A 16,670-nucleotide genomic window follows, 5' to 3' on the forward strand; every position below is an offset into this window, starting at 1 on the left:
TTGGTGGTGCGCCATCTGGTGAAGGCAGCGAGAGCTTGTATCCCTAGGCTATGGCGACAGACTGCGCCTCCTTCCATATCAATGTGGTGTAATGTAATACGGGAGTTCATGGAGATGGAGGACCTGACTGTATCTCTTAAAGGGCACAAAATATATTTAAGTATTGTACTTTGCCTTCATACAATGCTCTTCTGACTCCTACGCTCATCCTCTTGCCCTTCCTTTTGTCCCCCCCAGGTCATTTGGATCCCGTCTTCTATGGGAACACATAGTTTTAGGGAGAGATGGAGTTTCCGACTGGTGAAGCATACTTAGCAAATGGATCCCCTTCTTCATGGGCTTCCTCTACAACTTTCTCAGGCCACCTGCACACAACTGAATCTGATTCCGAATGCAGAAGCCTGCAGTGAAATCCTACGTAGACAGCAGCGGCATCTGCACGCACTTGTATCTTTGCTTCATGTGTACTTCGGATGGAAACGATGGCTCGCCGTCGGACATGCGCAGCACAAGTTGTTTTTCTTTTTTCAATTTTTCCCCCTGCGCCATCACTAGGCGGTGACGCGGAGTCCACGACCTGTCTGCAATGTTAATTGCGGACAGAGAGTAAGTCGGAAGCTTCAATGGAAGCAATCTGCACAAAAATGGAGCATGCTGCAAATTTTCCTAAGCTTGCCGAAACCGCAGTTAGTTTCCACAAATGTGCAGGAAAAAAAAGCGTTTTACCATAGTATGCTATGGACGGTATTTGGAAAAATCTGTTACTTTGCAGGCGCCCTCAGGGGTCGGTAATGGTGGTCCCTGCATATTGGACATACCATCATCTTCATGGTGCCATATTCTCCGGCCGGTTGACTCCGCTTCCTTGGTTTTGTTATACGTGTTCTGATACATTGCATTTCTGGTGTTAAACACAATCTTTTTGTCGCCAAACCTTTTATGGTTGGTTTTCATCATTTCACGATTGGACATTGACAACCATGTTATATTGAAAAAAAAAAACACGGAATAAAAATAATTTTTAAACAAAAGAAAAAAAAAAAAAAAAAAACACAAAACACCATCAGTATTGTCAAATGGCACATGATAGGTGGGTCATCGTTACATTTACGTGGTAGGGACATTATACACACACGCTTGCCAACAGTACCAATCCAGCAAACGCACCAGGAAGGGAATTATGCAAAACTTCACCTAAAGTTTTTGGGGCATTCCCAAAATTCCTACTGGCAAGGCTTAAAAGTACCAAATTTGGCCATTCAAATTTTGGTAAATAGAATGTATACGCAGTCTATTCCATACGTTCGTGCCACAGTTGCTTCTGTCCACTTGTATGATTGTGCCCAGAATGTTCACTGCGCTGTGCAGCATGTGGAGAGAGGAGACAGCATAGCTTTCACTTGTCCCATTGCAATGTGTATACGGCACCTAGTTTATTTTTTAGTTCACAGAGGTTGATCGGCATTTAGTTTTATGCCTGCCTGAACAAAGAACAATAAGCCATCGCAAAAAACAAGCTTCCTTTTTTTTGTGCGATGCGTTAACATTAGAAAGTCCCATTGACATTCGTGTTTAAACACAAAAACACAAAAAGCGCAAGAAAAATGCAAGTGTGCAAGATCCCCAAGAGAGCCCCAGGGTTAGCAAATATACAGCACTAAAGCAACTCTTCTCCAATCCACAACACTCAAAGCGATCAAATTCCACTTAACGCTGAGATTTAAGAAAAAAAAAAAAGGGGGGGGGGGGGTCTGCATTAAAGTCATTTGGGTTAGGCTGCAGTACCACACACCACCTGTGCATAGGTGTGGCGCAGTGCAGTTTTTATAAGAAAACAGTAGCGCACTGTCCTGTACAACCCATTTAACACACTGTGGGCATCTTCAATACGTCCATTAATTAAAATGCACTATTGCGCTGACTAACGGACAATAAAAGGGTCCACAAAATGTTTTGCAAAAGCCTCAACAACATAATGTAAAATATACAAGGAGCCGCTCACACAGAATTAGCCGCTGAACTACTTTTTATCTGCCTTGTTTAAAAACACCACAACGGATTCTGCTGACAAACACCAACATGAAGGTCAACCTCCTGCTGAAGAATGGACTACCACTAACGATAGTGTAGAATGAACCACGTCACCGAAAACTGAAACCTAAAGAGGAAGGATCTAAATTTGTAGTTTGAACAGTATTTTTAAGTGACCTAGTCAAGGGTAAAGCTCTGCTCCGTGGGGCACGTACTTCTTGTATAAAGTCACTTCAAGGCAAAGATCTTCCAGAAGTCAAATAGTCATGAGCTATACTTAGGATAGGTCTCATGACGGGTCCAATCAGACTCAGCACCGTACATCCAAGTGTGGCTCTGCCTGGTACTACAGCTCAGTCCCAGTCACCTGAGAAGGACAAAGCAAAGGCGCAGTACAAACTAGGTGCTATGAGCCACTGTATACCACTGTAATTAAGGCAGGTTTCACATCCAAGTCTGAACCTTTGGCCGGAGGGATTCCCCTTTCCTGCTCCCTAAACGGAGACGGAAAGTGGAATGCCTGCTGCAGACGTGAAACCACACCAAGGCCCCTGCACTGTACTAAATAGCAGAAATTTGGGGATCCCAAGAATAAGCCATCAGTAAATAACTCCATGAAACCTCCCCATGCAGAGCTAGTCATCTATACTGTGAATATGTAGCACAGCCGGTATGCTCAACTATTATTCAGGAACCTTGTCCTGCCGTGCCGGTAATGTGTCCCGCTATCAGTACTCTAGAGAGCCATCACAGTCATTTCTTTACATTTTCATAGATTATGTAGCTTAGAACAACAATGTATCATCATCATCTGGGGAGGCTGATTTGCATATTTGTAGCCAGTAATATGTATTACATCACTTGTTTTTTTGTATTGACACTAATGGCCCATTAATATGCAACGATTGTCGCTCGAAATTCACATGAACGAAATTCAGCGATTACAGTTACATCTAAACGAGAGCCAACTATAACATATAGATCATCATCTAGTTAGAAATAGTAATTTTGCATCATCTAGGGGCCCCAATTCGTATGTACTATACCATTACATCACTTTTTTTGCGCCAACATCACTGCCATTCCTAGCTGCACTTACTGGCCCCTGCCAGTTTGTAACCATGCAGCCTTATGCCTGGCAAGGACCAGTGTGGGCGACGACTGATAATCCTAGGCTTTACTTATCCAAGAGATATTAGTACAGTATATCTGATTGGCAGTACATGGTGGTTTATGATCATCGGGGATGATTAATTTGTACATTTGCTGCTATCTTTAGTGTTCTGTATTGTACTGATGGTACTATTTACTATCACATCACTGACACTAATTCACTGCAGGGCATTGGGAGAGTTTGTGACTTACGGTCATATTCACATTTGTATTTGGTTGGTCTCAGCTTAGAGATCTATACATTGTAGCAATCTATTTGTAAGTGTGGTTTCACATCGGTGACGGATGTGTCTATCTCACGCGGCCCACAGCGAATTATGCCAGTGTGAACCCCGCCTAATCCTCCTTTGGCTACACAGATATTGGCGTGCTGAGGCTTTTATATACACATTTGCTACTTTTTTTCTTCTTTGTCTGACATTACAGCACCCCACTTATTGTGGTTCTTCGCATTCAAGCTGTGTCCGTTTCCTTTCATTCTTTCTGAAGTTTATAACGGAGCGCTGGAAGTCCCAGCAGCGGGGCGTCCTGTGATCAACTCATCACAAAATCTTAACAACCAACCTCTTTAAATTCCTATGGCACCATAATTTAAAGGGGGAGAGCCAAGGCTGAGAGTCAGGAGCATCAACAGAAGTAACCAAGCACCTTGTTCACAGGGAGTGTACTCACTGCAGGCTTTCTGGAACAACAAAATAGAAGCGACTAAATGGCTAATCACAAGCAAGCCAAATCCAAACCTAGATACTGCGGATATTGGTGCGCGTTTCAACTTTTGCGCCCTTTAGAAAAAAGCCTCGCCTTAAAAAGGTTTTTAAAAAGCAGCACAGGGATTCATTGGTTGCTGCTCTCTGCACCCATTTTCAGATCAAGCAATTCAGTTTTCCTATGCAGATTTTCCCAAGCAGCGTCCTCAGCAGCCGTTTACTGTACAATCTGGGACTTACGCTTTCACACTTCCTATGCTGTCTTGCATAGCTCTGCTCCAATCAGCTATATTAATAATTATCTTTATTTGTATAGCGCCAACTTATTCCGCAGCTGCTAGGCAACATCTAAATGTGCACTGCATATAGCAACTAGCAGTCTCCCCATGTTCTTATTACTAGAGAAGCCAAATGCCTAACAGTCAGTGGATTGCAAAAACGTTGGAAGCCAGACCTGTAGTGGCAGGCACTTCAAAAACTTGATTTTCAGTAGCAAAAAGCTAAATATTAATGCAGGTATACTATAAGATTGATGACACACACAATAAATGTTACATGAGCATAAATTGTGTAAAACGTTAGTGTTCTTTTAAAGTTTCCTTCACCTTGTGTCCTGGTCTTGGCATTATGCAAGCAGACAAAAATAGAATTTAGGTTTTATACATAGTAACACCTTTACCAGAAGTGTAGAAGTTGACTAATTCCCATACGGAACATTATTACTGTCTCATGCTGGAACCTTGGCCCGGTGGCTAAGCTTCTTTGAAATCCGTGCTGTACCGCAGTTCTATTCTTGCAAAGCACTCAGCAGCATTTTCCAAACGTCGCACGAATGATGATTCACCTTATTGTACAGAAGATTCTGTCGACTCAAATAACTGCCGGCACAACATCAGATTTCTGAATCATTATCTGACGTACGCAAGGACCTTCTTATGCGTTCTCTGCTAACCATCCCCAATGTGCTACCCAAGCCTCATCTCGCTAGAATTAGGGCTTTATTACAACGTTATGCACATTGGTACTGGCATTATAAATTCTTGATACCTCTCCAAAGTCATCATATCAGAGGTAGCCCAAAGTCTTCGCTGCACTTTCCTAATCACTAAGCGAACAGCACCTCGAATGTGGAAGCATTTACGTAAAGGGCAACACATTTATTGACATCACCACAACCCAGAAAACCTTCCGTCAATAGAGGAGGTTTTATTGCATGCTGGCTATAGTAGCCACAAACACCCACAGCTAGCCGCCTGGCAAACAGACTACCAAAAAAAACATTGGAAGGTATCCTGCAATACAACGGATCACTTAGTTTATCGCTATGTCCCGTGAATGCTGTAACTTGTAGGCAGTTTCTTATCTCTCATTGTATAGAGGGAGGCTGGGAGCAAAATGTCAAACCACCAGGTAGTCGAAACATTTAGGAATCCGATACTGCACCTTTTTCTTAAAAATATCAGTCTGCATTGAAAGGGATTCGGTCATCAGATTTAGGGGTACTACACACTTGCGATTTTTTTAACGCTACGTTTTTTTTTGTTTTTTTAAAGGGCACGTCAATGGGACTTTCTAATGTTAAAAACTAGAGATGAGCGAGCGTACTCGGAGAAGCACTACTCGCTCGAGTAATTTGCTTTATCCGAGTATCGCTGTGCTCGTCCCTGAAGATTCGGGTGCCGGCACGGAGCGGGGAGCTGCAGGGGAGAGCGGGGAGGAACGGAGGGGAGATCTTTCTCTCCCTCTCTCCCGCCCGCTCTCCCCTGCTCCCCGCTGCGACTCACCTGTCAGCCGCAGCGGCACCCGAATCTTCAGGGACGAGCACAGCGATACTCGGATAAAGCAAATTACTCGAGCGAGTAGTGCTTTTCTGAGTACGCTCGCTCATCTCTATTAAAAACACATTGCACAAAAATCGCAAAGTGCTAACTTATGAAGCATCAACATTGGAAAGTCCCATTGACATTCGCATAAAAAAAATAAATAAATAATAAAACACGTTAAAAAACTCAAGTGTGTGGGAGCCCTAATGCTGACGAGCCATGGGCAGCATGGACCCAGACAAAGAAGTCTATTGCCCTTGTGACTGCCTTATTCCACATTTTGAAGTTTGACTCAGTACTTAGCTTCAAGTCACAGGGGCGGGCCATCCTGGCCAATCCACCCGCTGCATGAAGATGGACAGCTCATCCCCCTATACATAGGCAGGGAGAGGAGCGGTCGGTTGTCATACAGCAAGCACTGGGACAACAGGATGGCCGTCCCCTGTGACTCACAGCTCAGCTCAGAGCCAAACGTCAAAGTGAATTTATTCTGAAATACCACAGGTGTTTCAGAATAAGGCAGTCATCGAGGCAATCGGCTTCTCTGTCTTGGGTTCATGTTGCCTGTGGTTGGGGCAGCATGAATCGATTGACAGAATCCCATTCATTTGGTCACCTACCGTATGTCATAGATCCAATGGAACATATTTACTTTGGGTCATACGCCGATCTAAGTAAACTATGCGCAGGCATTCACGTCACAAATTTTGCATCTCTTAGTACATTATTCGCTTTTGGCGACTAAAAAAAAAAAAAAACAAAAAAAAACCTGAATGCAGGGCCTACTATATCTACCCCCCAGTGTCCAGAACCACCCCTTCCTGCCCTTATACTAAAGACATGGCAACCTTCTTTTAGAAGGCATCTCCGCTCATCTTCATGAAACGGCCATGGTCTGCTCTTCAGCCATCCACAAAATATAGGATAACCATTTGGCAAATGCTCATTCCATCAATTACCATTTCTCCATATATATGAATGCTTTGATTGGTTGAACTTGTATATTTTTTGTCTTTGGGAAGGAAGGGAGGTAAATGCAAAGCTAGGCACTGTCAGCAGCTTGTCTTTTGCAGAAACATGGATTAGTGAACATTGATGTTGAATACGCCCAATATTGAGTACCTCCAGAAACTGTCTCGTTCGGAGGACTTAGAAAGTTGCCCCGGATTCGGGGTATTTTCCTATTGATGACCCATCCTCAGGACAGGTCATCAACAGATAATTGTGAGGAGGGTGCACCACTCAGGATCCCACCACTGTTGTCAGTATGGAGACAGAGCAGGAATCAGATTGCACTTTCTGCACTGCAACGGCTTAGGTTGGAAGTACAAGTGCAGCTTCAATCACATTCAACAGAAGCAGCTTGTGCACTACCAGCCTGGTCCACTACAGTATGTATGGCATAATCTGCTTCCTGTGCTGTCCATACTGACAGTGCTGCCGGGAATCAGCTGATGTGAGGATCCAAGGTGGCAATCATCTATTGATGACCTATCCTGAAGATGGATCATCAATTGACAAAATGCCCAGAGTCCAATACAACCACTTTAAAGGAATGTGCATGACCAACTCTGCCCTTGTGGTCGCTGACCAAACAAGCCCACGTGCTAACCAATAATATATTAGAATTGTACTTCAAAGTAGAATCCTTACAGGTATGCACAACCAGATACAGTAAAACCACTCCAAAAACCACCTCCTAGAGAAGAGAACCTCCTTATCCAGACCAGAATTCCCGTTCTATTATATATTATACATACCGGGCAAATTCTTTGAGAAGACCACTTTCAATGCTATTATGTGGTCTTCTGAAAGTGACAGAAGGATGACCAAGTATGCCAGTTCAGGCCCATTCAAAATCAGTACAACAGATAAAATTGCAGAAATCAAGTCACGTTGACAGTTTTTTTGAGCCTACTTATATGGAACTGCACCAAAGACTCAATCATTGTCCCCATTACCTTACTGCAAGCCAACACACCACTATGTAAAGCAGCTACAGGAGGTAAGTCACTTTCACATATAGGTGATGCCTTCAGTTTCCATTGGCAGTTCTGTCATATTTGTCACAACAGCTGATATAATGGCGTCCGTCCAGGTTGTAGGTCAAGGGGGTCTGTCAGGTGCCACTCATCAAATTTGTCACAGCTTTGTGTCTTTCATTCATAACAGTCGTGAAGAAAGCTTAATTCTTACCCAACTTGACTGGTTTGATGTCACTCGTATATACAGCTCATTAAATATCTAAGGGTGGTTTCCTATCTGCGGCAGGGATTCCGCTTTCCTGCTCCGCCCGGAAGTGAAATGGAAAGCATCTGTAAAGCTTTCCACTTACATCTGTTTTGTGGTGGTGGTTCTTCAATGAATGTCAACTTTGAAAAACCCCAGACAGACATCACCCTTGATCCTACAACTCCAGACAGGCATCACCCTTGATCAGATTTGAACCTACAACTCCAGAGCTGCAAGACATAAGTTGCCATGCTTGAAAAGAATAAACACAATGAGGACATACAACCTACATGCAGATGTTGTCCATAGTCAGACATGAACCTAAACCCCCCAGTGTTACAAGGTGTGGTGGCTCAGTTAGCACTGTTGCCTTGCAGCACTGGAGTTGTAAGTTCAAATTTGACGAAGGCTGTCTTCACACGGCCGAGAAAAATCGTGTGAGATTTGTGGCTTGCGAGACGCACAAAGTCTTGCATGAATATGAGTCATATATATATGAGCAATGCTCTATCTTTGCACATTTCGAGGAACCCATCACCCATTGTTTTCAAATCGGACAGGAAAGCACATTGCACGACATGCAATGCGAGGCTTCCCATTGAAAGCAATGGGAAACACTTGCCGATCCTTTGGCGCAGCTTTTAGGATCACTAATTTACCTGAAGTGATGGGAGGCGCTTTTAAAGGCGTGTGTAGGAAGCCTAAAGGCGATCTCTGTATGGAGATTTTCAAAGTTGATGTTGCCCTTCATAAGATTTGAACCCAGGACTCCAGTAAGACAACAGTGCGAACCACTGAGCCACGTTCATTGAAGAACCACAACAAAACGGATGCAAGCAAAGGAAAAGACAAAACTGGAAATGAAAGACTGTCTTCAAGTTCCATCCGCCTCCCATTTAGTGCAGTCCAATTAAATGACATGTAACCCTTTCCAATCCACTGTCTGACGTCTGAAGACATTATGATTTAAGGCTGTACAGCTCTGATGTTGGAAGACGTCCGTCGGGGTTCTCTTACTGTATATTACCAGCCTCTCTGCTGTCGGAGCCTATCCAATGTGTCACCTCATGCAGTACTGGCTTTAGCCAGCATATAGCGCTGTTGTATAACGGCAGAAAAAGAGTAAGCCCCCCTAAGAAAACCAGGATACAAATGGGATCGGAAAGGGTTAAAAAAGGATCCATCTGTATTCAGTTTCTGAAAAAGCAGTCGGCACTTGTGGAAAAAACGGGATGGAGACAGAAAATACATAAAACTGGTTGAACTGAAGATTTTCTGCTTCAATACATTTCTATGGGCTTCAAAATGGAAACATTTTCTTTCCGTTTTGCTGTTCCCATAATGCATCAGCAAAACCCGAAACCGCTCGTATTAAAAGGCCCTTCACCCTGTTCTTATTAGATGTCTTTTGATTAACTGTATTTTCCCGTAATGTTTCCAGAATTCAGAAACTGACGATCTACTGAATTCTGGGCAATTGTAAACAGCATGCAGCTCATAATGACAGAAAGGTCTCCAATCAGAAACGTCTCCATGTATAAATTACCAAACATGTAGATTTTACTTCTCTTAGATTTATGTAACCAATCAACATAATGCATTCCGGAACAAAGCAGAGATCTCGGCTCATCTCTGTTGGCCAATGACTTGGCCGTTCATCTCCATTCTACAATCAGACCCATCACCAGAATGTAGCCCTAGGGCTTCAACAAGTTCTCACCTATGAAGAGTCAAGTAGAATTCTCCATCAAAGATGGTCAGATCACGTACACCGTTCACCGAAGCAGGGGTGTAACTCTAGAGGATGCAGGGGATGCGGTTGCACCTGGGCCCAGGAGCCTTAGGGGCCCATAAGGCCTCTCTTCTCCATATAGGGAACCCAGTACTATAAGTAAAGCATTATAGTTGGGGGCCCTGTTACAAGTTTTGCATCGGGGCCCAGGAGCTTCAAGTTACGCCTCTGCACCGAAGGTATGTTTCAGGGCTACGGTGCCCGTTTCTCAAACATGGTTAGGTGTAGTGTGGTACTTTCTTGTATACTACAGGACCACGGACCATGTGACCACTCCAGCCAATCACTATTTTTCATTTATAAAGGAGCAGTGATTAGCAATCTGACCATGCTACTACTGGAGGTCACTAGCGACCCACAGACCAATACAATGGTAGTAGTAGGAACACCAAATTCAACACCCCTTTAACAAAGCAGGGACGGCATTGTACCACCGTTACCGACACATGTGCATACATTACGTAACGTCCACCGTTTAATAGTATCGTTTTGAGTACGTATATGTTGGTTTCTTGGCACGTGGGAATTTCCTCTTCAAAGACGGGTACCAGTTTGGGCGAATTATATTCAACACCAACTTCCCTACTTACCAAAAAGGGGCATGAGCTCATTTTTAAAATCTACAGCCAACAAACCCAAGAAGAGTCAATGCTGACCGATACTGTAACCAAAAAAAAAAAAAAAAAAAGTGTAACATGACTACATCCCCCCGCTTCCCAGCTCAGTGCATGCCTTAATCACATGACCACATAAGTACCCGAAATTCTTTAAAAAAAAAAAAAAACATTTTTGGAAATTCTAAAATATTTTTTCCCCAATTAGACATCGTAGAAATTAGCACCCTATTGATGACGTCAACAAAGCCATATTAATAAAGTAATAACTATATCCTCCAGTGTAATATACAGCAAGGCAGACAAAGCTACCAGCATGAACTGACCGTTCCGCTGCCAAATGCATATCCCATCCGCACTATATAGACAATCGCACTACATCATCCTGAAAGCCCCTCTCTTCTCCGAGGTAACAGAATTAACCTCTTATAACCCGATATGAATCTCTCTGCTTCAATCAAAACCCCGGCAGAAGTGATAACCGCTAGTTAGTACACCTATGGATCAATGTATGGAATAAGGGGGGGGGGGGGGGTTAATGTAGCTTTAAATACCTAATGGATGGCTAAGGTTCTAGAACATTCCATATAATGAGATCATAAAGTCATGTCAATACTCAGGAGAGGGTTGGAGCCAGGCCAGAGTCATGGAGAGTCAATGGAAGAAGAAAGGCAGCATGTCTGAAATAATTAGAAGATCACGACTTGGAGTGACAGGAAGGACACGGCATGGCGATAACATAGGAAAAGGGGCGGAGCAAAAAAAAATTACAAACGGCTGGATGACACCCTTAATAATCAAGGGACATTGCAGGAGAGTTATCAAGACTGGAACAAAGGAAACGTTCGCTTCAAAGGAAAATGGAGTAGTTGCTTATAGCGCCAGTTTTGTGTTAAATGGGGGTATGCTGGAGCAAGGAGGTGCTGGCAACTTTCTAAAAGCATATAACAAGTTTCCTTATATTCTCCTTTTATGACCAAGAACGATCTGAATACAGCACAGCAATAGGGAATCCAAAAATCACATGTGCCGTGGCCCAGAGTTAGTGGGGACCCTCCATAATGCCTTGTGTCTGTCTCAGGTCGGTGTCTTATGTGTAGTATGCATTAGATTTATGTGTATAGCACTTCTGCAGTACTGAATGGGTTAATGTCTGGGTTATGTCTGGAAAATGTAACGTTTTGTGAGTCACATGATTATGATAAGATATATGTGCATGTGTTTTGCATGGATAGGAGAATGCAGTGGAGAACAGTCTGGAATTCTGGGAGCAGAAGTCTGACAGACAAATCGATCGGTCTGTGTGGAGCATGGAGGAGGCCAAGCGAGTTCCTTAGGTTCAGCCAGGGCTCCTCCAGCAGTTGAGTTCTAAGAGCGAGACAAGCTGCTTTAAAAAGTGAGGAGAGCACAACTAACGAAAGTGTGAACCGGTAGAGAAAATGAGAGAAAGTTGCTGGGAGCAGGATCACACAGATAACTGGGACTGTGGATCATCTGAGATAGCCCGAGAATCTTCCCTGTTGGATGGAATGGTGGTGTTACGAGTGACAAATGAACTCAAGGTAACTCCTAGTTACTTCCTCTGTGATCTCCCCCAGCAGTAACTTTGTTGGGTCCCGAGCTACTCCCAGGGGAGGAGATGGTAGAGCCCCGTGACAAGGCCTTATCTACACCGCTGTCTCCTCAGCTGCGGGCCTGCTTCTCGGACGCTGCACATGCTATGACCAGAATACAGGCTGCCATAAACTACAGCCTGAACTCTGCTGAGGGTCTCATGGGAAAACTGTATGGAGAAATTGCTGCTCCTAAGGCTAGGCTAATTTAACATGGTTGAGAAAAATAGCGCAGGATTTGTGCATTGCAAGAGGCACAAATCTCGCATGACTATGAACCGCATTCTTTTGAGTTGGGTCCTACACATGAGCGATTTTTCCTCACATCGCATCGTGGGGAAAAGAAAAAAGTTCCGGCATGTCCCATCTTTGGGCGTTTCTTCGGAATGCTTCGCATTGCCCATTGTGTTCAATGTTGCCGGCAGAGCATCACACGGCATGAGAGTGCGATATTTACCCATTGAAAACAAACAGAAACAGACGGAAAATAGGAGTAGGTTATGGAATTGCTATTTGGGCAATTTCCTATCAGTAGAGCTTTACGTAAAGGGCATGTGCAGTTATAAACTATTGATGGCCTACTCTCAGAATAGGCCATCAGTACTAAATTGGTGGGTGTCCCAGGCAGCAGACCTCCACCAATTAGCTGTTCTTTTGACCAGTGCACTTGAGCTGATGTGTGCAGGAAGCAGATGGCTCTGTTTCCACTGCAGTGGTCAGGCTTGGTATTGCAGGCAAGATTCATATTAATGAAGGACTTTAATACCAAGCCTAACCACTCCAGTGAAAACGGAGCCGTCTGCTTCCTGCAATGCACAAGCGCATCAGTCCAGCAAACAGCCGATTGAGGGGGCTCCCCTAAGAATAGGCCATCCATAGTTTACAATTGGACAACCTCTTTTATATAGATAGTCATCAGCAATTGGACATGAAGTGTCTTTGCATTTCTCACCAGGCTGACGCAGCAATTACTATAATTATCATCGTATCTCTGAATTCTACTGCATCCGTTCATTTGTGGTGAAGTATCGGTCTACGTATACGAGGTTTAAAAAAGGGAGGAAAATTTTAAATAAATACGGCAACACAAAGGTCAAGTCAAAATGGTTTGGAGATTTTGGGAGGCGGTTACAGAACAAAAAAAAAAAAAGGGCCAACTAGTGGTTGAGTATGGCAGTATCTACTATCGTATATTTAGGGCTCATCTGTATAGACCTTTTTTTATGGAAGGCATATGGACAGCATACAACACCACAGATTTGTCTTGGTGGATTTAGAGGGATGGGTTTTTAAGTGTGTATGTTACTCCTTAAATGAAAAAAAAAAAAAAAAAAAGCATAATGTCCCATTTTGGTCCATACAACAAACTTAAAAATCGCCCATTAACCCTTTCCAATCCACTGTCTGACGTCTAAAGACATTCTGATTAAAGGCTGTAGAGCTCCGATGTTAGAAGACGTCCGGCAGGGTATTCTTACTGTAGATTACTAACCGCTCTGTTGTCAGGGGCCTCTCCAGCATGTGCCATACCGCAGTACTGGCTCTAGCTAGCAGATGGCGCCATTGTATAATGGCAGAAAGAGAAAACCCCCTAGGAAACCCTGAATCCAAAATTGGATTGCAAAGGGCTAAAGGTCTATGGGATCACGTAAAAACTCAGTTGCGTGTATATTCACTGTGCTTTTTACTCATGCTGTCAGGAGACAGGGGCAAAAAAGCGACATCGATTGGGCCCATTGAGGAGGATTCACACCCGCGCTCCAGGTACCACTTTCCTGCTCCATTCGAGGAAAGGGAAATCCCTGCTGTGGAACGTCTCCGTTTCAGGATGGAACCGCACAGCGCCGAATGGACCCCACTGACTATAATGGGATTCGTTCAGTTTTTGCTCAGCTGCCCGGCTCTTGGACGGAAGAAAAAGCGCTGCATTCAGCGCTTTTTCTTACAGTATTTTAAGTTGGATCTGCAACGGAGGTACTAGTGCAGAAGTGCAATCGGCGTGTGATTTTTTTTTGTGCGCACGAAAAAAAACAAACCCTGCAGTGAATCCCGATTCAACAGCAACATAAAAATGCACCAACAACGCACAGAACACATGCAGTGAAAAACACTCGCGCTTTACAGGGACCAAAACTGCATCTGCCTGTGTGAATGAGGCCTCCTATACGCCATGCACCAAAACAATCCCCATATTCAGAGACACAAGGTGACGGCTCCTTCCACGCAGCCCTGAAATCAAGTTTTAACCCCCCTCTCCCTTTGTTGATAGAGAAGATGAGAAGGAGGGGTGGTCGGGGGTGAGGGATCCGGGGGCATTTGGAAAAACTGTTTTCATTTTACGACTTATAAGGGGGAGAAGCAGCGCAGGCTCAGATTTCCATCAGTCCCAGCAGCACAAACAGAATGAAAAGCGCCAAAGTTTCCTGACCAAATGACATTAGAACAATGGAAGGAAACCGCACGCAGGAGAGAAAGCCCCCTCTTCCTCTAATGGGAAGAACACAGAAATAATAAACAAAGATGTATAGAATGTCACGATATTTACAAGAAGGTCTAACAATGTATCAACTCTTGGGGTTTTTTTTTTTTGGTCCCTCAACATACCTAGAAGTCAAGGTTAGAGCGCGGCACTTTAAATCAGGTCTCAGCAGATTGGATTCTGACCTCAATTACTTGATATGGCGCTGGATTAAACACGAGGCCAAACGCGATCGCTCAGTACGGGCAGACATAATTCAGAAAATTTGATCCTGCTCGCCGAAGGATTAAACAAAAGAGAAGAGCCTGCTAAGCTTGCAGTTTAAACAAGAAAGGGTTACATACAAGGAGGACATTGTCGCCAAGCCTTTTAGCGTGCATTCACACGGGCAAGTGCGATATAGTTCGGAGAAACTCACACCAATATGGCACTTGCAAACCGCGATATTTTTTTTTCTGCAAAAAAAAAAAATTATCACTGCAAGTGAAAAATTGCGCATTGTTTAAAAAAAAAAAAAAGAAAATTGCATCGCAGTCACATGCAGGGCGCATTACATGCAAGTGCAATGCAATTTTTTTCCCTGCTCCCATAGGGAATAATGGGCATTTCTTAAACATAATCACCGCCAAAATAGGTCATAGTGCGGGATTGAAAAATTGCTATTTGGGTCAAGTGGGAAAAAAAATAAAACGCATAAAAAAAATAAATTATTAAATGGCTCATGTAAATTACTTCTTTTACAGTATGAGCTCCATCTGAAAGAACCCATGCGGGAAAATCATTTGTGTGAATGCACCTATAAGCAAAAGGTTTCCTTGCACCCCTACCCTTATTCTTCTGCAATCCAGCAGTGCAAAGGTTAAAACCAATGATGTCAAAAGGTACGTAATAGTAACCCGGCATAGTAAGGGTCAATTCCAAAATGACAATGAGCTCCGATCGCATGCAAGCATTTTAAATTCAGCAAGGAAATAGGCAACCCAGCTGGCAGAGGAAGGGTTAAACAAGGGGAACAGCAACCAAAGCTGCTCATCGGTCCCCTCCGCAATCTGACAGGGAAGGGGTTAAACACAGATGACATGGATCTAGGGCTTCCTGCATGGAGGGGGTTAAACAAGCCTCCAACACCGAGCATCCTGAGCCCCCCATAGGGCATCCCCCCTTGTGGTGGGGTGTCCCTCCCCTGCACCCACCGACCTTGAGCTGCTGCATTCTGCTCCTGCAGGGTTTTGGTGCCCCCTCTCCACACGTTGCAGCCCAGCAGACAGAGGAGAAGCGCCGCCGCAGAGCCGCTCATGTCCTTTCCTCTGTCCCTGGATGTTCCTGGAAGGATCCCGGAGGGAGCGCCGCGCACAAGAGCATGAACCGCCGCCTGCACCCGGGAGGGGTGAGCACAATGCCGCATCAGACACAAGCCTCCATGTTCCTCTGCTCCTCAGTGTGTATTGTGTTCCCTGCTCGCATCCCTCTCGGCTTCTCTCCTCCTCCCCGACAATTGCTAATGTTCCACCAGCAGCTTTAACTCTTCAGCAACCTGACAATGGACTGAGCTTCAGCGCCACCTGCAGGCGCGGCCGCTAACTGCAACCACCATGCATGTGTGCAAAAGTCAGCGATCTATTCTACAAGATGTGCTCGGGACCTTTCACATGGTGCGAAATATTGACTTGCAGGAATGCTGCCTTCCAATAGGTGGAGCTGCAGAGGTATTGTTCCATCTTGCCTATCTGCATATTACCCAGAGGAGCATGAATGGCCTTACAAGTCTCCTCAGTCGCCTTCTAGGTGCTCTCCCTAAGGAGAAAACAGTGTTCCTGACCCACATCACGGGCCTCTCACTATCCAAGACAGAAACCTACTGCACTCTGATGAGGGGGAAACACCCTGAAACAGCTGTCTGTGTATGGTTTCTGGCTTGGTTTCCTATTTCTGGTCATTGTTACAAGGCTTGTATAAAGAGTCTAACATTGACTTGCAGGAATGCTGCCTTCCAATAGGTGGCGGTGCAGAGGTATTGTTCCATCTCGCTTATTTGCATATTCCACAACAGCATTGCAGAATTTGCCATCCTAGAATTTGGCACCAAAATCCACACGGTGAAGAGTATGTTCAGATGGCTGAATATTCTGCCTCTAAAAATCACATTAAAATCTGCGTTTTTGGCACGGAGCTGTGTGGATTTACTCCTGTCGGGGTATATTCACAC

The 16,670-nt window shown here is 44.3% G+C and overlaps 1 protein-coding gene across 1 annotated transcript in view; it reads right to left on the minus strand.

Annotated features, from left to right (window-relative positions):
• FAM171A1 (family with sequence similarity 171 member A1) overlaps positions 1 to 15,946 on the minus strand; it is a 108,714-nt gene extending 92,768 nt beyond the window's left edge. Inside the window, exon 1 of the mRNA XM_066584951.1 lies at positions 15,662 to 15,946. Coding sequence (XP_066441048.1) covers positions 15,662 to 15,869 — 208 coding nt within the window. The 5' untranslated portion in view covers positions 15,870 to 15,946. The remainder of the gene's footprint in view (positions 1 to 15,661) is intronic.
• Positions 15,947 to 16,670: the final 724 nt, after the last annotated feature.

Source organism: Eleutherodactylus coqui, chromosome 12, assembly GCF_035609145.1.
Source record: "Eleutherodactylus coqui strain aEleCoq1 chromosome 12, aEleCoq1.hap1, whole genome shotgun sequence".
Lineage (NCBI taxonomy): Eukaryota > Metazoa > Chordata > Amphibia > Anura > Eleutherodactylidae > Eleutherodactylus > Eleutherodactylus coqui.